Source organism: Halyomorpha halys, unplaced genomic scaffold, assembly GCF_000696795.3.
Source record: "Halyomorpha halys isolate HHAL.00 unplaced genomic scaffold, Hhal_1.1 Scaffold203.1, whole genome shotgun sequence".
NCBI classification, from domain to species: domain Eukaryota; kingdom Metazoa; phylum Arthropoda; class Insecta; order Hemiptera; family Pentatomidae; genus Halyomorpha; species Halyomorpha halys.
This window is the reverse complement of record NW_027108332.1, coordinates 753111-775270: the sequence shown is the minus strand read 5'-3', so window position 1 is coordinate 775270 and position 22160 is coordinate 753111. Positions and strand designations below refer to the sequence as shown.

Here is a 22160-nt window from a genome sequence, read left to right as displayed (position 1 = left end):
AATGGTCAGTACTGTGATAGTGTATAACGAGACTCCATGGCTCCCGACGTAGGTCTTCCCTTTCCTCATCTTATGTAATAGTAATGACAAGTTTTTCTTTCCGATGTAACTGTGTAACCTTTCTGATTGCTTCAAACCTAAAGGGATCTTACCACCAGCTGGCTTAACCGCTGTTATCAATCATTTCCTGCAGACAAGTAAGACCATAGGCGTAAATAACGCAAAGGTAATGCCTGGGAGCGTTGAACTTTATGGAGTGGAGGTGAATTCACCTGAGCCGAAAAAAGGCATAAATTTCCGAAATTAAAAAAAATTCCCGAATTTCCGTCAAACTTCAAATGTCAAATACTTTTTATTCATTTTTCTGTACGCCAAGATCAAATTGTAGAAACACTACTTTAGTAAAGTCATATTAATCGTTACAATCAACCTATACGTCTGTGAAATTATTATGGCCTGTAAATATTATATAATACGTATGCATGAATTACTCTCTGTCAATAAAAAACGGAAAGACAGAGTGGAGAGACCATTAGTGGGGTTTAGAAATGTTCTTCACTTCAAGTACTCCAGTTAGTCGAAACTTTTTGTGAATTGTTCGTAGTTTTAGGTCATTATCAGCTTTACTAGTATTTTATGATTTATTTATTATTTCATATTTTTTTACATCCTTGTTCATTAAATTTTAATGAATAAAGAAGTAAGTATTTAATTTTATTGAACCCCCTTTGGTGGGTGAGAGGCCACTGTACGTGCTTAACACTTATGATGTTTATGAGTGACTCCCCTTGAACTTTTTTTCTTCTTTTTTTTATTATTATTATGATTTTTCCTTCCAAAAAAAATGTTCTCACAAATTAACATTAAAGACCAGAAACATGTGCACTTAAAAAAATATTTTCACCCACAATTGTCTTCCTCATATAAATTTTTTTTTTTTAGTTATGCAATCAAATTGTTTTAATTAGCTATTGGTGCGTGGAGAATGAATAGAAATAACACATTTTGGCAATCACTATATTAATATAATTTAAAAACAAACAAACAAATTAATTTATTGTACACTTATAACTTATAACCAAGTTCTCCTCGTACATTTCAGTCAGTCCATTTTATCAAATTTATGAATTTTTTTCTAGACATAAATCTTGAATTCTGCTTAAAACAAAAAGTCTAATGATTTCTATAATAATAAGGTCAATACAACATTCTTTATTGACCAACTTGGCGAAAGCGAGTTTCTTATTTGTTTATGAAAAGTAAAAAAGGAGTTTCGCGGGATTTCGGATCAGTTCATTCTTTCTGTCGGCTATTGTCGTAGTCTTCGTAATAGTTCTGCTGCCAGGGCTGGGGGGTGGTTGAGGGTGCAGCGTAACGTGGTTTGGAAGCGGGTGGCTGTGTTGGTGGAGGTTGTACTGGTGGTTGTAGTGGTGGTGAGTAGCGGGGTACCTTAACTGCTACCCTATAGTTCGTGCTCTCCATCCTGCAAACAGTTTTATTTTATTTCTCCCAGTCATCCTCTTCTACCACATCTGATCTAATGAAAAACGTTTTTTTAAAAAATAATGGTATATGAGGTAAAATGGTCTTTAAAAATATAATACAAACTACCAAAATATGTTTGATATGTTTGAACGCCAGTTTAAACTTCTGAAAATGTTTAGTAGAAGGTGATAATATAGAAACCCTCCATATTTCTGTCGGAAGACTATGTTTCCTATAGGATTCGCGATGAAACTATTTGTTCTTCTAGATCATTGTCTCTCAGCAAGTTTTAATTTTCTAGCAGCACCTGTTGAGTTAACAGACTTTTTACCTTCATTTACCGATAGAACATATAGAATAAGAAAATATTAGGAATCCGAGTTTTCGTCGAAAATACACGTTTTGAGACTCCTCCGCCCAAATAATCATTTTTCGCAAAATGGTCTGCGTGTGTGTGAACAACCTAGGCCTAAAAACGAAAAGTCGTACGAAACTGAAATTTCATATTTAGGTTATGTTTATGCCTTGGATGCTACAGCAACATTTCTTTAAAATCAAGTGCTACTTTAGTAAATCAGTTTCACATTTTTTTAGAATTTTCTCAAAAACTGCTCTAACGATTTTGATTAAACTCATAAGTCAAAATACCTTCAGCCAGGTGGTCTTTAATACCAGATAGATTTTATCCTCATTAACATAGTTTAACAGGGTTTAAATGAGGAATTTTTTAAAAATCTTCCCCTAAAGTTCCTTTGATTTTAATTATTTTAAATAAATAATCAGTTCTTATTTTTAGCAATAACAAACAATGAATTAATAGAAAATATCAAAGAATTTGATAGGTAATTAAAGGAGAAAAAATAAAAAGTATAGACAGGAGTACGAATCGGAAAAAACTGCCAATTTCTTTCGACCGCATTTATATGTACATGGCTTCACTATCTTTTGTTATTTTCACCTTTAATACGAATTTTTATAGAAGTGAAAACTGTATGATGCGCATACCGCACCAGATCGTTTGAAAGGTAAGTTTCATTAATTATTATGACCTGTGTAGTGAAGGTCCGCAGATTTTTAGTGAGTGTGATTGTTATGAACTACTCTCAAAATCTCCGTTGCATGACATTTTTATATTTTTTCGTTCATAACTGTAGTAACAGGATTTTTTACCTAAATGCCGATGTTAGTAATTTTTCAAAATGTTTTACTTCGCATTAATACAAATATTCTTTTTGTATTAATTCATAAATTTATCACTTGTAATTTTGCATGTATGATGAAAAAAATACACTGCATTAAAACTGAAACAAAGTAAAGTTAATTTTTTTTCTGTTCGATTAAAAAAAATTATAAATTGCAAGAAAATAATTATTTTTTTCATGTTCTTTTTTCTTCTTTTTTTTTATTAATACTATTTGTGTGTTTTAAAAAAATTAATTGTAGTTCTACTTAAGAGGAAATGGACCATATTGCCCTCAAGAAAAGTCTACAACGCCACTTTGATTTCTTTTACCTAATAAAGTTTTATAATTCTTGGGTACAAAAACTGATCAATGACCTTCAATGTACTTAAACACTTTGGAAACCCACCCAGACCATAAATTTATATCCTAACCAAATAAGAAACCTATATCCTCTTAAAACAAAATGGAGTTCCATATTAACACCTTCTCTATGTGATATCAGTAGTTATATTCTTAGTTATTGAGGAAAAGATTATAACAGGATTCATTATAATCTTTTCCTAAATAACTGATCAGTTTCTCTTTTTCATTGACCAATACAATTATATACAACTGGTCAATTTTATTTTTTACAGGCCTATTATATATGTTTAGATAAATATACATCATAATTAATGATCCCTAAAATCCAAAGTATTCTTAAAAAGTTGTCAATATATTTTATATTTGGTTAAAATAGTTGGAAAAATAAAACTTTAATGGAGTAATTAAACTTTAATTAATTATAATAATAATTATTAATTAATACTGAATAATAGTGTTTCCGTTCAGGCATGAAGCAGAGGATTAAGGTGGATCCGGTATTCATTGATTTTTTTTTATTTTAAGTTTTAATCCAATTTTTTTTTTACTAAAGATCTTAACTGGAATTAGTCTGAACGAAACCGAATTGTGAATCTGAAGATTAAAATACACAATCAATTGAAATTAATAGTAAAATCTTTATTTTCGAATTGAGTGTTATAATAACACATTTTGGTTGCTTTATCACTAATTTTCTCTAGAATATTATATTGAATTAAAAAATAAATTAAATTTAAACTTTCAAAATTGCAGTATCTCGTAACAGTACTAGGCCCTTGAACTAGTTTAATACTCAGCCTATCATTCCTTAGCGGAAAGACTTAAAAAAGGTATTGTAACTTACTGAGGTGGTGCCTGAGGGACGGGCGCTGGTGGAGGTGGTTGGTAATGTTGAGCGTACTGTTGTGGTGTGTTTTGACTTACGGGTGGGACATACGGTGGAACTTGTTGTTGAGCATGGTAATGGGCTTGTTGATTCATGTAGGATTGAGCCTGTTGGGCAGCCATCATGCGTTGCTGCATCTGCATCTGATGCTGTCTTTGTTGAAACTGCATTTGCATCTGATGCTCCATTTGCATCCTGTTAGGTATAACGAACTGAGGGACTGGGCGTATCTGTGGCTGAGGAACGTTCATCATCATGTTCTGTGGCCTGGCGTGGCTTTGGGGAGGGTGAACGTAGTTGCTCACTTGATGATGATGATGACTCGTCTGCTTATTACTGCTTACATAGTTTTTATTTACTGTTTCTTCTTCATCGCAGCCTTCTTCACAGCTGTAACAAATTAGAAAAATAACCGTATTATGGGCAGAATGGAATCGGTATGAATTATTTCAACAATATCTATTGACTAAAATTCTTCACTCTTTTTTACTATTAGATGTTTAAGTCGTTACAACATTCAGTGTTTTTATGTATATTGAATCGGTGTCACATTTCAAAAATATATATATTTTAAGAGAAATTCCCGCTATTTAGGACTCCATCTTGACAAGAGACTTGGAACCCCCATACAAGACTGAAACTGCTGGTATATTTCGATTGCTACCACACCTACTTGACAAACGCTCTAAATTTCCAATTCACTAAAAACAAATATTATATACTATAATAATCAGACCAGTTTGGACGTATGAAATTGAGCTCTGGGGCTCTACCAAACCATCAAATTCCTCCCAGATCCAATTCAATATCCTTGATGCTCCTTATTACGTCACAAATAAACTCATTCACAAAAACCTTAACATCCCTTTCGTTGCAGATTTGGCCCAAAATAAATATGCGTCTTTTCATTCCAAACTCCTTACGCATCCTAACCCATTAGTTCTTAGTCTCTCATCCTTAAAGATCCCTGATAATCCTTCGAGGCGTCTGAAAACAAGATGGAAACGGGACCTTCTAATTTAAATTAATGTTTGAAGTACCACCATTGGGTGGTTTCTTCCCTATATTTTCAAGTGTTTGAAACATTCCACATATTTCCTTATTATGTTTGTTTTGTACAGTTATAAATTACAATAAATAAATAAAAAAAAAGAGACATCCTGAACATTTCAGTAACAAGAAATTATCTTTTTTTTTTTTTATTTTGTTTTCTAAATTAGAGTACATCCTGAAAATATTAAGCCTTGTCACATAATTTTCTGAATCATTTAAATATTTTTCTAAACTAATTATGCATCGAAAATTTCAATGCTGATGATTCCCTAGCTATATTATATGGTTCATTAGTTCAGGCAATATAATTTTTTTTTATTTATTTTTCATTAGTTAAAAATTGTATAAAGTCGTTCATTAACTAATTTTTTTTTGTCTTTCAATACATATTTTTCAGAGCTCATCAGTTTCTTCATTTCTTTTTTTTTATTGGTTTTAAATTATTTTATCAAGTCCAAACAATTATAAAATCTATGATAATGGACAAAATGATTGTGAATTTAAAAAATATTTACTGTGAATTTTAGGCTGTACCTTTGTTTATAAAAGTGTTTATAAATTACAATTTTTTTTTTTCTATGGTTCCGTAAAAGCATAATCGGAATGAAGCAAAGCAACGAGCACCTAAATCTGTCTTGTAAATATTAAGAAACAGACACCGGATGTATACTTCGTTTAAATCATAAAACAATGCCGATTTACTTGGATCATCTGATAATAGATTTGTATATTTTTTGCAGAAATATATGATTATAGAGCAATGTCTAAGAAAAAAATTATTAAATCTTTTTTTTAATCGATTTTAACGACTTTAGTATCGATCATAACTGATGAGGGAAGTATTGAACATTTATGTCAATGCTTTTGAAGACATGAGAACTTGAAGGTATCTAGCTCGGTTTAATCTTCAAACACAGTCGCATTGCCCTTGATTTGAGTGATTGTAAATTATCCTTAATAATAAAATAAACATATAATATTAATGAACTCTTACTCGTGATCTTCCTGGCTGGATTGGTGAGATGCAGATGCACTGTACGGTTCATAGGATGCACCATGGCCGACTGACGCTGCGTTGTTCGGTTGACTATGTTCTTGTTTCATGCCATAGTGTTGATGGTAATAGCTTTTGGGTATTTGGTTATCTGAATCATACATGGCTGTCTCATCCCTGCTGTCACACTGTAACGAGTGAAATTGACATCAATAACAAAAATACATAAAATATAAAATTGTTATTTATGAAAGAGAGTATAGATGAGGAAAAAAGATAATACCAAAAGGGAGCATTACAATACACTCTGAAAGCCTATGTAAAAAAAATCTACATTATTTGATGAAAACTTTGACAGCCCTTTTTTGAATCATAAAAACAACAACTCCTATGAAGATAAACACCATAAACTACTTTTAAGTACATTACGCTGGCTTTACGTCGAGTGCTAACAGAAAGCAGTGTGTCTACTGGCTTTTGAGATATTTGTTTTCATAAATCAAAAGTTTGTCCGAACAACTAGATATCAACATTTCCTGAATTTATTTTGTCAAGTCATGGAAACCATTACTCCTATTAAGATAAACGTCATCAACTATTTATAAAACTAGTTTTAATTTGGGTGCTAATATACATCATTACGTCTAATTATTCCTGATTTATAGGTTCCTCAAAATAATTTCACTTACTGATTTTTCAGTACATTTTTTTATGAAATGTTGCTTTCTAAAAAGGCATATCTCGGGAACCATTGAATGTAAATAGCTCTTTTAGAGTTAATATTTTAGGAAATTTACTCTATTTTAAATTATTGTCTATTAGGTTCTAAAGTGTTATAGGTAGTTTCAAAGATATGTTTCAAAGAGCTACGAATGAAAAATTAATTTTTTTTTAACGTTTTGAAACAGCCGTCATTTTTGCAGGTAGCATGATTTGACCGGTAGACTCATTTCTTTATTGGCAATGGAATAAAGATTCAAAAATGTGCTATCAAAATTTTCAGATAATGCCAATTTTTTTGCACGGGATTTCGGACTAATGAGAAATGAGTTTTCGTTAATCTCATAGTAAAAATACTATTGATGACGTCATTAAAGATTAAGGCCGATTTTTCAAATTCTATATTAATTTATTCAAATTCCCTTCCATATTCACATATTAAAATATACAGGAAAGATATTAATGAATTATTCATATACTTAATATTTGTTTGTAGTCGTATTAGAATGAATTATTTTTAAAATCTTTCCTCAGATGATTTTAATTCAAGATTCAGGTAACTAATACAAACCAGGAGATTTTTATTTATGTATATTATTTTATTTATTACTTTATTATTTTTGTATAAATTTTAAATGTTTATTCTATATTAATTTTACATAGTTTGTTGCATTTTCATTTGTTACTTAAGTATCTTCTCATATCTCTATCACTATTTTATCCATTATTCTGCTAAAGGCACATTGGGTTGAAACCAAAATATGAAAGGGAAAAATAAGGGAAGGAAAAGAAAAAAAAGAGAGAAAGGGGAAAGGATGGAAAAGGAGGGAAAAATCAAGAAAAAGAGTAATAGAAAAAGGGGAAAAAAGGGAGAAAAACGAGAAAAATTTATTATTATTAAATATATTATTTATTATTATTAAATTTATTTAATTTTTTTCCACAAAAATTCCAATTAATTAATTAATAATTGAAATTCAGTCCAAATTTGTTTCATCGTACGAAAGAGGTAATAAAATTTAATAACAACATTAGAGATGTTTCACTGTAAAATTCTTTAATTCGCCTTACTCTTAAAGTGCTGCTTAACGTTTAGATTACTTGAAGCGTGCCATAACTTGTTTATTTAGTAAAATAAATTATTTGGAATTTGAAATTTTTCAAAGCTTTAGTAATAGAGCATCAGAAAAACAAAATGGCAACTTTATGATTATATTTTAAATTAAACTTAGTTCCATTGGATTCACGGATACATTAATTAGTTTGAGATTCTTTTTAACTCTTTTTATGAAACAATAAATCTGATTAAACTTTTACATATTTTAATTATAAGTCATTTTACAAATATAAATATCGCCTTGTACAGCCGAAATCAACAAACATGGGAAGCCTGAAGACGTGAGATCACCAGTTTAAACGAAACTTGTTTTGGTATTACCAGAAAGAAAAATATTAGATACGTGTCTGAGAATTCTTGCCTATGCGCCCTAGGAAAAAAAATATATTTTTATAGTTTGAGCAAATTTTCATATTTTTGTTTATTGCATTTGCTCTGCATAAATTTAAAGGTTATACCATTCGATTGGTTTTTGTTGTGTTTTTAGTTGAATAAGAAAAAAAATTCCGATTGTATTAAATGGGTTTATGGTTATAATAACTTAAAAAACCCAAAAAAAAACATCCAATAAATTGATTTAATTTATTTTTTATTTATATTTTTTTTTAGGGAATAGCGAATTTCATCTTTAGGGTTCTTTAAACCCATAAATACGAATTCTTTTATTTGTTTGCCTAATATAGTTGTGTAAGTTGAAAAATTATTAATTATATTTTTGCTTAAGTTCGATTTTCTTGGTCTTAATTATTTATACTTATTTTGTTATTCTTTAATTTATCTATATATTTTATTTTACTTTTGATGTATATTTGTATTTTATTTTTTAATTTTAGTTTATATACGTCTGGATAATTATGTTGTATTGTATTATGTATTGTTTTACTACAATCAAACATTTCGTATGTCAGAACTTTATTGATTGGTTAGTCAGGCATTGGGTCTATTCAAACCTGTATAAAGACTTGCTTAGAGTTTTTGAAAAAATGGAATTTTGAATTACGTTTTATTTAGTCAATGTTATATAAGAGCGAACATTTATATCATTAATGATTGTCGTTCATGCAGGCCGATTTAATATTTACCCACCATAAAGTTGCATTTATAAAACATTAACATTTCGCTAAGTTAGAGACAAGAAATAAAGCAGATAAAAAGTATTACAAGTTTCTTTACTGGAAAATAAACTAAAAGAGTGTTTTAAAACCTTTTCTAATTAAAGTTAAAAAATAATAATCTGAATTTTAATTATATATTTTAAAATCACTATCCAATATTGTATAGTTGGTTTAACTGTCATTGGTTATGCAATATTCTTGGCTAGCTCACTGAGTTTTTGTTATTTCTTTAAGAGTGCTGACGTATTGCTTTTCTTTCTGATAAATATTATGAATCTCAGGACTGTAAGATTACTATCACGTCACTATCGCTTCTATCTGTAAATTTATCAATGTTTGTCAAAGCCTCTCTGCCTTAAATACGTAAACAGAGAATTGCTATGAGCGATAAAGATGGGACTATCCACCAAATTATGCGGTTTATCTTTTGGGCAGAGGCTATTGTACCCAGTTCATTTTCATCATTCGAGTGATGTTTCATCAGTTTCCTATTCGAGCATTCTCAGCCATTTTAGTTCTGACTGAAGGTTCTTCCTCTTTTTTACAGTTACTTCGTATTATTTTCGTTAGTCTCTCTATTCCATTTAGTTTGAAAAGATTTGAAATTGATATTGTCATTAAGATCGGTTATCAAAACATGCAATGAAGTTGCAAAACATGGACTGAAATTTTTATATGCATGTCTCTTTGAAATAATTGGCCTGCGATAAATAGCGTATACAAGTTCTGCTTTGGCTCTTCTGGGATAGGTTGCCACTTTGATGCACTTAATAATTTGTAATTTATCCGATAAATATCTATTGTGAGTGTAGCAAATGTAACAACTATAAACGTATTGTTATATTTCGAATGCACACTTATAGGGAACTGATACAAAAACATTTTTGGCTGGAGTATAGAACTATTTAGGAAGGTCGGAGTACTGCCACGAACCACTGCAAGATCACTGATACAGCTTGTTGAGAAGCACTAGACCGTAGAAGACTTACCCAGGCAGGGAGGACGGCTGCTGCAAGAAGGAATGCGGCGGTCAGGGAGTACCTCATGTCGACTGTACTGTGGCGCTGGGGGCGGTACTACGACTATATAACAGCCACTGTCTTCGGCTGGGGCACGTTCGCTTCCGATGGCACGTCCGCACGTAGCCCGGGGTCAACCTCGCTGATAGTTCCTCTATCTGCCAACTCTACCATATCGCCCAACAGCTAGGCCACCTGTTCCTCATCCCTTCTGAGTCATTTCGCTCGGAGCGAAAGATAGTTTGACTTCTCAAGAAATCGTTTGGTAAAAAAATTGTCTTCGCCCTGACATGCTGTCGTTTTTGTGTTTATTGCGGATGCATATTCCATCTCCTGCAAGGGCTAAAGATGAACAAAAGAGGGATGCACCGGACGCTCGTTACAACGCGGCTGGATATACCGCAATGTTCCCAATAAGTAAATGTTTTTAAATTAAGATAAGGAAGTCCGCCTAAGATTTGAATATTTTTGGTTTGAAAGGATAATTTTGAGTACACTCAAAATAGGTTACTTGACTCTTTAAGGGATATCATTGCTCCAATTACGATAAAATTTTAATAAAATTTCTTCCTCTTTCTGCTATTCTCCGATAAACTACATCTGGATGTAGACCGACTTTTCTGGAAGTATAAAGGTTTTTTTTTTTAATTTATTTATTATTCTTTACAACTGTATAAAAATATATACAGCTAGTAAATTTGGAATAAGTTATAAAATGACATGATATAAACATATGGAGAATATACCCATTGATAGAACTCCTATAACATTTCTCGGGGCCATCCTCTTTTCAGACGCGTAATAGGATTATTAGGTAATGAAAGAGAAGCCAGATTAGAAACAAGTTGGTTTCGATGATTGTGAAGTTTATCATGGAAGGATTGGTATCTGCTTCTGGCCAAATCGGCTACATATTGAGCATTGAGGTCGTGATGGATGACTTGATATGTGACAAAGCAGGGAGTATTAAGGATTTTAAGAATGATTTTGAACTGTAACGATTGGATACGAGTTTAGTGGAGCCTCAAAGTTCAACTTCATATGTCCAAATAGGCCTTATTATTACATCAGTCTTTTGAAATGGATTGGAATTTTAGACCATTGATATAAAAGTAAATTGTAAGATAACTCTAAAGTTCTTAATAAAAGTAATATAATATTATTTAAATCAAGGTGATCTTCACTGCAATATAGATAATATCTCATGCATTTTTTAGCTAAAATAGAAAGCCGTCCATAAACCAACCCCATACAATCTGTGTGCATAAAACCCAAATCATAAACCAACCAAACATCTATAGATATTTTTAAAGATTAATTTCTGCCTCACATAACACTTAAACGCATTTCAGGCTGTCCTAAAACTATTTCTAACAGCTAATTAATTTATTAAAATTAGTAATTAGTACTTTTTCCTTTTGTAGAAGCAGAGGCTGCAGATGGAGATTGGTCACAAACTTAATTTCTTTTTCTCTCATAGACCACTAATCCTTTTTTTTTAGTTACCCACTCTGTTGACTGCATCAAGATCAAATTTTTATTCGAATGAAATACTTCCATTCCCGTTATTTGGAGATCCGGATAAGCAGACATTTGAGTAGCAATTATACCTATTGTTGCAGCGACTTACCTTTTAAATTACTTCGACCCATTTAAATCCTGCTGGTAATTTTGTATTTAAAAAGGGTACACATCATTAATATATTTTTTAAAAATCTATCATATAAAGTTCTAAGCCTCTACATTCGTATAAAATATGATTAGATTGATGGGCTTACTCAGTGAGGAGCAAAGGGGGACAGTTGCAGTTATTGCAATGTCTGTCTTTGGGAAAAAAAAATCGAAGGCGAAAATGTAAAGATAAAATTTTATTTTTTACTATGAAAATTCATACTTAAGGGTTTTTCCTAGTGCGGAAAACGAATATCAACTTTATTTCTTCACGAGTAAATATTTCATCCAACTTTCCTAGGGTAGGCGATCAAAACTATTTTAGCGTAGTAATAATAAAGCAATAGATTTGTTTTTTGGTGTAAATAACACAAATATTTGCCAATTAAATTAAAATAGTTTAAATGTTAACAAAAGAACAAAATAAAAAATCGTTTCCTGTTGGTCAATATTTTTTTTTAAGATTATTTATCAGAATTAAGTTATATTCGTGTCCTTAAAAACCCATAAACATGAATTTATGAAACACGAGGTTCACAACTTCAACACACGTTCTGCTAATATATTTTTTCGGAACCGGCCGGGTAAACTATTTTCTTTTTTTTAAATTGTTATGTGAGTGATTTTGAGGGAGCTAAAATTGAATCTGACCCTCTTTGCCTTAAAAAACTGTTGTGCCTACTTTACAGGAAGCGATTTATGATTTTTGTAATTTTGTAAACATTTCAACTTATTTCATACAAATTTGGCAACTTTTTTTAACATGGTGTGACCAAGTTTCATTGAAATCTCTAATCACATGTCTGTTGTAGCTTCCCCATAGTAAAATATGTTCTGTTGCTGAATGAGTGGCGACGTTTCGGCCCAAATTTTAGACGTTCAAAAGGATCAGAAGTGCAGAACAGGTAATGGAGGAAGTCAAGGGAGACCAGGTCATGAGGATAGGGGATAAGAGGTCAAGCAAATGGGTCCGCGCCTCGCGATTTGTGAATTTTGTCGTTGGTAGCGACCTACTATTGCACTTGAACGCTGCAGTAGCTTGATGAACTTCAATCTCATGGATAACTTTCATCATATAGACTCCACTTAATGCTACAACCATTTATTCTCCTTATCTTGTATACTCGAATTATATTGTTTCTTATAATTTTCAAATAGTGCAGAAGATTCTGTTAGTTTAGTTTTGTTTTTTTCGTTTACTCCCTTCCTGCTCTGACAAACGGAGATGTTATCTACATGTAACCGATCTATTCAAACGAGAGTGGGAAGGTCAAATTTTCATTCTCTGGAACTACCACGAAAAGTCAACCCCCATCCCTCGAGGCCAGATTCAAATCGGCGCCGCTGATAATAGTGGATAGGCCACAACCCACCCAGTTAGTACTGGCACGCACGGACAGCATGCGTAACATTCATATTACTATTGTTTTATATTATATTATATATTACAAAAGCACACCCTATTCCTCCATTTTTATCAACCCGATTAGATATTTTTATGTGCGTCATCTGTTTCTGTTTGTTGTTCTTCCAGTTCTTGTCGCCAATATTGATATAGTCGAATCATAATATTGATTGCTTCATCACGTTCGACTTCACAATTGTCTATGGTTTTATAATTTGTTTATTTTATTGCTATCTGTATGTGATAGAAAGCTTTATATAACATTATGGCACAACCATTACAATCTTGTATAGCTATTAAATACATTAACCTTTTTAGGTTGCTTATGGAATAATCAATCCCTCGTACTCTGGGGTACAGAGGAGTGTACGACGCAAGCTGTGCAACTTTTTTTGGGGGGGTCTCATTTTTAAGGATTTATGAAGGGAAGCATATTTTTGCTGAATTTCAATTGAGGGGGGGGGGTAACTTTCGTACCAGGAAATACGAGGAAAAAACTCAAACCTGTTTTATATAAAAGAAAGAACAAAATATGTTAATCCATTTTCTGGATTTACTTACTTATTTAGTAATCCCATAGGACATTGGACTACTTTAGTTCGTTTGTCCAAGTTTAACTTGATGAGAGTGATAAACTCTCCTAAATATGTTAATGGGTTGATTCGTTTGATGTATTTATACTTATTTATCTAGACAAACGTAGTACTGATTTATCATGGGAAAATATTAAGATTTTACTTTTGCTAGATTAAAGTTATTAAAAAAATAATAACTTAAAGCTATAAAGTTCTCATTTTTATCTTATTAGTGCTGGTTCTCTTGAAAGGATCTTATAGAACTTTCATTCTATAGAACCTTCACCATATATAAATTTTAAATAATTCAGGAAGAGACTAACTTGGAATCCACACACAAGACTGAAACGACAAGAAACTGCTCGTAGATTCCGATTGCTACAACACTTACTTAGCAAACGCTCTAAACTTCTCATTCACTACAAAAAAATTAGTATACACTACAATAATCAGACCAATTTAGACATATGGAATTGAGCTCTGAGGCTCCACCAAACCATCAAATTCTTCCCGGATCCAATCGTTACAATCCAAAATCCTATGTAAAATCCTTGATGCTCCTTATTACGTCACAAATAAACTCATTCATAAAGACCTTAACAACCCATTCGTTGCAGATTTGACCCAAAACAGATATGCGTCTTTTCATTCCAAACTCCTTAACCATCCTAACCCATTAATTCTTAATCTTTCATCCTTAACAATCCCTGATAATCCTCCGAGGCGTCTGAAAAGAAGATGGCCACGGGACCTTCTAATTTAAATTAATGTTTGAAGTACCACCAATGGGTGGTTCCTTCCCAAGATTTTCAAGTGTATATGAAACATACTACATATTTACCTATTGTATTATTTTATACAGTTGTAAATTACATCAAATAAATTTTGCGATTATTTTCCAAAAACCTTTAATGGTATACTTACTAAGTTTTAATTACATAAACATGGATAATCAAATCAATACATGATTTCATATTAACATTTAACAACCTTACAATTATTCTAAAATGAAGCATACGATTTTTTAAAATTGAACGGTGTGAAGATCAAATTATTTTATATCACTTTCACTTTGTTTACTTTTATAATTCACTAATAAATGTCATGCGGTGGCATGGCATCACAGTTTAATATTTTTTTTTACTTATTAACTGTTTTTTATAATTTAAAGATGGTCAGTGAAGAACAAATATAAACAAAACTTATTTAATAGAGCTTACGTTTCGGGCAAAGAAGGTTCAGGGCTAAGGAAGAAAAAACAAGATAAAATCCATAATGCATTATAGTAAATAGAGAATAACTAGACAAATAAGAAGATAACGGATTATAGAGACACATTAGTAGTACTGAAGTAAATTTATATTGTTATGTTACATGAATATTTAAACTGCATGGGAATATAGTACTATAAAAAACAAGAATGAAAAAAAAATTAGATAAAGATAAAGATAAACCTATGAAAATAAACTAAGTAAATATTATACAAATTTAAAATTATGTAAAATTGAAGTAATGTAAAAAAAAAGTTATAAAGAAAAACTTATATGTGATTAATTAAAAATGTAAGATGAATGACAAATTAAAGAATTAGATATAAAGTTAAGAGTAGTCAGTAAAACAAAGAGTAATTAGATCTGGTGCACATGACTTAATAAAGAGGGGGAGGAAGAAAAACTTAGGAAACAGGGAGCAGGGGGAAAAGACGGTCAGAAAAAGAATAAAAGATAGAAATAGAGTAAAAGATAATTTTGTCATCCTTCTTACATACTTAATATAAGTTTTTATTGATAACCTTTTTTTTTTACATTACTTTGATTTCAAATAATTTTCAATTTGTACATATGTTTATTTAGTTCATTTTCATATCTTTATCTTTATTTTGTTTCTAACATTCGTAATTTTAAGATAACTATATTCCCATTCAGTTTCAATAATCTTGTAGTATGACTCTATAAATTTATTCCAAAGTACTACTAGTGTAGCTATATAATCTGTTATCTTCTTATGTATCTAGTTATTTTGTATTTACTTTTATTCATTATGGTTGTTATATTGTGTTTTGTTTTTTTATTATTAGCCCTGATGAAGCCCTGAAATTCTTGCCGAAACGTTGACACTAATAAATAAGTTTCACTTATTTGTATTCTTCACTTATCGCACCCACAATCATCCTCTTATTTATAATCCACATTCAACTATAAACTGATAATTATCTAATTTTACTTGCATTCTTGTCTTCACAACACAATTATTTGATTTAATTAAATGTACGATCCAACTCAAAAGATTAAAAGATTCATTAATGAATAAGCCTTATTTTTTCAAAGGTATAGGGAAGTATCCCATATAAGGAAAAAACGAACATACTATTTATAATAAGAGTATTATTTTTTTTTGTACAATAATAATAAATGATCTTCTCTTATCAAAATAGGGTATTTTGGAAGTACTTATATCGCTTATTTGATAATGATAATCACCTTAATTTTTCTAATTCTTTTATAAAATTACAATTGAGTTTCAATCTACGCCTTTATTTTTTTTTAGGTAAGAAAAAAGCACCATTATTGTTTTTGCATGACGTCATTCCGACATAATCATACGCGAGGCTTATCTTCTCAGATCGAGTGTCATTTTTATTTATTTATTTTTTTTAGTTTTCTTTGATATTTAAGAAATTACCTATTATGAGTTATATTCCTTATCATTCTTGTTCAGTATCTGATTACAAAAATACTACTATTAATACACCACATAAGTTGTTTATCCGGGTATCACAAGATGTCAAAACTAGAAACATTCTAGAAGGGACCCAAAATCATTATCACAATAGATTATATTTGTAATAGCATGTATGTGTAGTGTAAGTAACAGATTATATACTTGTGAAGATCACTTCGATGTAAGTATAATACAAGATACGAATTGTAATTTCATTAGAGGTTTTATTTACTCCCAAAGACTACTTAAAGTAACTACAAACATAATTACTTTGCCTTCCAGTGCAAAATATATGGAGAATTATGTTCTTGAAATTCTTTTAACAGAAAAATACGTAGTAATTAAAAACAGTGTGACAAAACTTTTTTTTGTTATTTACAACAGTATACATATATGTACATCAAGTAAATTTGCTGTATGTGCTATAGTGACATGATGCAAACATAGGGGGTATCTACCCATTGATAGAACTCCAAAAATATTTCTTGAAAAGATCTCGAGCCCATCATCTTTTCAGACGCCTAGGAGGATTATTGGGTAATGAAGGAGAAGCCAGGTTAGAAATAAGTTGGTTTGAGTGTTTGGGAAGTTTATCATGGAAGGAATGGTATCTGGTTCTAGCCAAATCGACAACATATGGGACATAGAGGTCCTGATGGATGACTTGATTTGTGACAAAGTAAGGAACATTAAGGATTTTACGAAGGATTTTGGACTGTAAGGATTGGATTCGGGAGGAACTTGATGGTTTAGTGGAGCCCCATAGCTCAACTCCGTATGTCCAAATAGGCTTTATAATAGTCATGTAGATCAGTCTTTTGTAATGGATTGTAAGTTTAGACCGTTTGTCAAGTAAATGTTGTTATAGTCGGAATCGACGAGCAGTTTCCTGTCTTGTATGAGGATTCTATGTCAGTCGTTTGTCGATGTAGTCCCAAGTAACGGATCTGTTCAACAGGAATAAGTGGGGTATTATTAAAAGATACTGGGATGTAATTAGATCATAACCAGGAGCTTTGCGGATGATGTTGGATATCTCTGAGGGATGAAATGCTTTAGGTGGAAGGGTCATTTGGAGTGGGGTATTTAATTCTTCTTCAATGTGTTTAAGGTGGGTTGAATTATGGATGTCAGGGTGTGGCTCAAAGGTTTTAGAAAGGTGCTGACCGAATATTTGTGATTTTTCTTCGTCCAACTTTGTCCATGTTTGAAATTCAGTAAGAAGTGGGTGATTAAAATTCTTGAAGTTGAGAAGCATATTAGTAGTTGTCCATAAAGATTTGTCAGTAGTCGTGAGGTTTTCTGTTAAGTTAGTTAAATTTAGCGTTGAATTTGTATAATATGTTTTATCTTTTGGATATCTAGTCCTGTGGCACTTCGCTCTTGCTCTGCGTTTTTCCTTTAAGATGTGAATGTAAATTATTAAATTTACTAATAGTTGTGTAGTCGTATATGCAAAATCTTAGATTCTGTAAAGTTTTCTATGCCTTCGTCAATGTCATGTTTAGTCTTGAGTGGAATTTTCAAGTCCAGTTTGTTTTCCAAATCATCACGAAATTGGTCCTAGTCAACTCGTCCTTTAATCAATGAAGGTGGAGAGGGCACAGGAACGAAGTTCGAATGTAAAAAAAGGATAACTTGATTGTGGTCTGAGGAAAGGTCATCATTTTTTTTTTTTAACTAAAATTAAAAACTAATAATGTATCTAATATATTAATTAAAACATATATAATTGGGTTTCTGAATTGACTGACAATAATATTAACATTATTTTTCAATTTTTTTTTCTGTCACCAAATGGATGTGAAAATTCATACGATATCTTAGGTATCGATATCCTTATGGTATCTTAGTAGGCGATTTAAATCTTCTCTAAGAAAAATTTCCCCTGTTCTCCTTACCTTCCAACCGTCACCAACCTTGGCCTCTCTAACCATTGTATTGAGGCAACAGCATTGGAGAATAAAAGAAAATGCAATTTATTCTGAAAAAATATTTTCTCTTTCAGTCATATGATTATAAAAAAAAAAAAAACACATTTTTCTGCACATGTGTTAGGTTAAAATTAAGCCATTTCCCTGTTTTATTTTAAAAAATTTAATGAGGTCCAAAAAACATTATTTTATATAAAGTTCAATTATATGTAGTACGTAGCATTGTATTTATATATTTTTCAATTCAATATTCTAATCAAATCCCCTTTAAAAAGAAATATTCATTAACTAATTTTTAAATTAGTATAATAATAATAATTTTATAGATTATGACATACACATATTCTTTTGAAGCTTCTCTTTCATTATTTACAAATTGTTGTCAATAAATTTGACCCGCTTGACAAGTTACAATCTTAATTTATTGAATATTTTTTAATGGAATTTTAATAAAGTTATTGAATTATCAGAAAAAAAAGAACACTTGTCATTGACGTTTTTGTTTTGATCTAAGCTATATATATATAATTATTTTATTTTTTTACACATTAAATTTATTGATTAATGGATAACTATTCTTTTATTATTTTTGATACTTGAAACTAATTCTTCCTTTTAATTTTCTTTATTCTCAATTTATTTGTCTCCAATGTTCCTTGCCTTTCCCCATCTTCAGGATTATATAACTTTTTTCTTAGTTTCCTTGTTAATTTCATCGATATAATTATGTTTTGTCCTATTTACGATTTTTCCTAATTGTACATTAAGTGTGGACTTGCTTATTCATTTTATTGAAGTTATATTATAATATGAAATAATCATGAAAAATCATCACTTGATGTTTTTGGTTCGAAGCAAGATTGTTTTTCTTTTTTATTCAGAAATGAAAAAAATTAAGTTTCTTTATGAACCTTGAGGCCAATTTGCTATTAAACACAAAATCATAACAATTATCAAAATTATACAAAATAGGTTCGGTTTTTTTCTCCAATTACACCATAAATTCCAGCAGGGACAAAGATAGGGTATAATTGCTTCTAATTATGATTTTTTTTTTTATATTCTGCGTTTTTTGCACACTAATATATATTAAAAAAATCTTATATTTATCTCCGCTTCCATGGAGTATAATTGAAATATCGCTATTTTACACTGTGTGTATCTTTGTTTTATTTTTATTATATATATATATATCAATCAAATTATATAATTATTTTTCTATCTATTGATTGATCAATGGAGCAACGTTTATGAATGTATTGGTATAATTTTTACCTCTTTCAGAAATTAATTAAAACACTTGAGAATCAATAGGTAATTCAATTTAAAGCAGTGAAAATAAAAAAACCATCCAGGGATTTCGAAAATGTCTACTTAATAAATATAGTTTAAATAACGCGTATTTAAAAATGTTATTTATCTTTTAACTAAGACATAATTATAAAAGTTTCTGTTGTATTCATATGTACGAAAAAATAATAACTAAAAAAAATATAAGAATTCCTTTTTAAATTTTTTTTAATTCTCCGAAAAAATCTTTCTTTTCTTAAATTTAGATATACAATATCTCTTAAAATAAAATAATTATAAAAAAGGTATTAAAACATAAATTATTTCTGAATATAAATCTAGGCCTATGTAAACTCACACATTTCGCTATACATTGTAATATTTATTTATTTGAAATTGAAGTTAATATTAAATCGAAAAGTTGTTCACAACTTATAAAGAAACAAAGAATAAAAATGAGACAATAAACAATAACATTAGGAAACTGGATCTAAGTATCCCCCATTTCTTGTGTGAAATTATCAGCCGTCACATTTTCGGATATATTGTCTTACAATAAAAGTATGATTAAAAAAGCACTTTTTGTTTTATTTTTAATTGCCATTTATTTACCTTAGGTGTTTCCTCATTTTGCTGTTATTTAATTAATTCATCTACCTATGTTCATTTACTATGTGTGTATATTTTTTCTTATTATCTATTTTAATTTTTACTTTTCTTATATCATTTTTTTTTCTATTATTTATTTAATTTTCTCTTTAACTAATATGTACATATGTTATGATTGAATACTTATTGCCTTAATACTTACTACGGTTGAAATCATACAATATGCAACACTATAATGTATCATTTCAACCAAAATCCCATGGAGTAGAAAAAAGCACTTTAAATATTTGTGTAGCTGCCTTTTTAGAAATCATCATTACTTCAATATTTAATTGACAGTTATTATTTATCAATTATGTTAATTCTTTGAAATTATTTATTTTAAAAATTTCTCCTGTTTCAATTATTGCCAGTTTTTATTTTTTAGCTATTTTCTTCATCTATATTTAATTTACATTATATTTATCTTGAATTACATTTAAGTAATACAATCCTAAACTAAGATTCTAACTTATCTTTATTTGGACATACGGAGTTGAGCTATGGGGCTCCACTAAACCTTCTAATTCCTCTCGAATCCAATCCTTACAGTCCAAAATCCTTCGTAAAATCCTTAATGCTTCTTACTTTGTCACAAATCAAATCATCCATCAGAACCTCAATGTCCCCTATGTTGCCGATTTGGCCAGAACCAGATACCAATCCTTCCATAATAAACTTCCCCACCACCCAAACCAACTCGTTTCTAACCTGGCTTCTCCTTCACTACCTAATAATCCTCCTAGGCGTCTGAAAAGAAGATGGCCTGAAGATCTTCTCCTTTAGAAATGTTTTTGGAGTTCTATCAATGGGTAGATTCTCCACATGTTTTTATTATGTCATAATATCACTTACAGCAAATTTACTTGATGTGTATATATGTATTCAGTTGTAAATATCAATAAATAAATTATTTTGAAAAAAACAAAAAAAAACATATCTTAGTGGGTTTCGGGTTTAATTTTTTTTATAAAATGATGAAAAAAATACAAATATTTATTTAAAACAATAATAAAATTCATTTCCGCATAAATGGAATATTCAGCACTAAATGTGCGGTGGGTATGAAAAAGCTGTGACGGGTCCACCTGAAAAAAAGACATTAATATATAAAATCTTATTAATGAAAAAAGTTTATTAATAATAACAAAATTAATAAATAACTTGCAGATGTGCCAATATTAACGACAATTATTGCTAACATAATTAAATTATATGTATAAAACTTGAATAATAAATTATACTAATTGAAAATTTCTCAAAATCAAAATATTTAATAACCAAAATAAAAAATAGCTCCTAGATATTACTCATCGATTAATGCGATTAAATATTGGTATTTAATCGCCACACCCCCAACCCAATATCAGTTTTCTTCAACAGCAATTATCATTGTTCTATCTAATAAGTGTCTACTTCTTTATCACTAGCAAGATCGAATCATCAGCATAGAAAAACAACTGTTACAATATAATTTTATTTAAAAAAACAACAAAATAAGAAAACAAAAGCCATAGCTGATAACCATGAGATCTATAATTGCCAATCATAAATTGTTATTATTTATTATTATTATTTATTTTGATTATTCTTTATATATTTTAAAACACTGAAAATGATTTACTGGTTGAATTAATTATTTATTGTTCCATCCGTCTAAGATATATCACTTTTTATTTATTTACTTATACATTAATTTTTCATCTGCCTTCATAGATATGGGCGTGTAGCATTTACAAACAACTAATCGGCCACCATTTTAAAACGAAATGGCCGATGGTAATGGCAAGTTCCGAGGATCATCGTAAGGTGATCTGTGACTTAGGTGCTAAATCTAAACAATAAAATTTGGGTCAGAAGTTTCTGGAAAAAGCAACGTACGACGTCCGGTGAACAGTGCAGCCGATTCGAAAAAAAAAAAATAAAGTATTACATATAACTAATAAAATAATTTATTATTAGATCAGTTAAATAGGATTG

General features: G+C 30.2%; 2 protein-coding genes across 2 annotated transcripts in view; one reads left to right on the top strand and one right to left on the bottom strand.

Moving 5' to 3' along the window:
- The window catches only part of LOC106679441 (uncharacterized), a 227326-nt gene that overhangs the window by 152553 nt on the left and 52613 nt on the right, over positions 1-22160 (top strand). The window lies entirely within an intron of this gene.
- Positions 1115-9963, bottom strand: LOC136795592 (probable basic-leucine zipper transcription factor N). Its single transcript, XM_067046667.1, has 4 exons — positions 9907-9963; positions 5966-6153; positions 3877-4308; positions 1115-1483 (listed from the first exon to the last, which is right to left on the bottom strand). Exons 1-4 carry the CDS (start codon positions 9961-9963, stop codon positions 1294-1296), a joined length of 867 nt encoding a protein of 288 aa, XP_066902768.1. The 3' UTR covers positions 1115-1293.

Coding starts and splice junctions, on each gene's coding strand:
- LOC136795592 (XM_067046667.1), bottom strand. CDS start 9,963: ATGAGGTACTCCCTGACCGCCGCATTCCTTCTTGCAGCAGCCGTCCTC. Junction 6,154..9,906: donor CAGCCGTCCTCCCTGCCTGG/GTAAGTCTTCTA, acceptor CACTCGTTACAG/TGTGACAGCAGGGATGAGAC. Junction 1,484..3,876: donor GTCCCTCAGGCACCACCTCA/GTAAGTTACAAT, acceptor AACTGTTTGCAG/GATGGAGAGCACGAACTATA.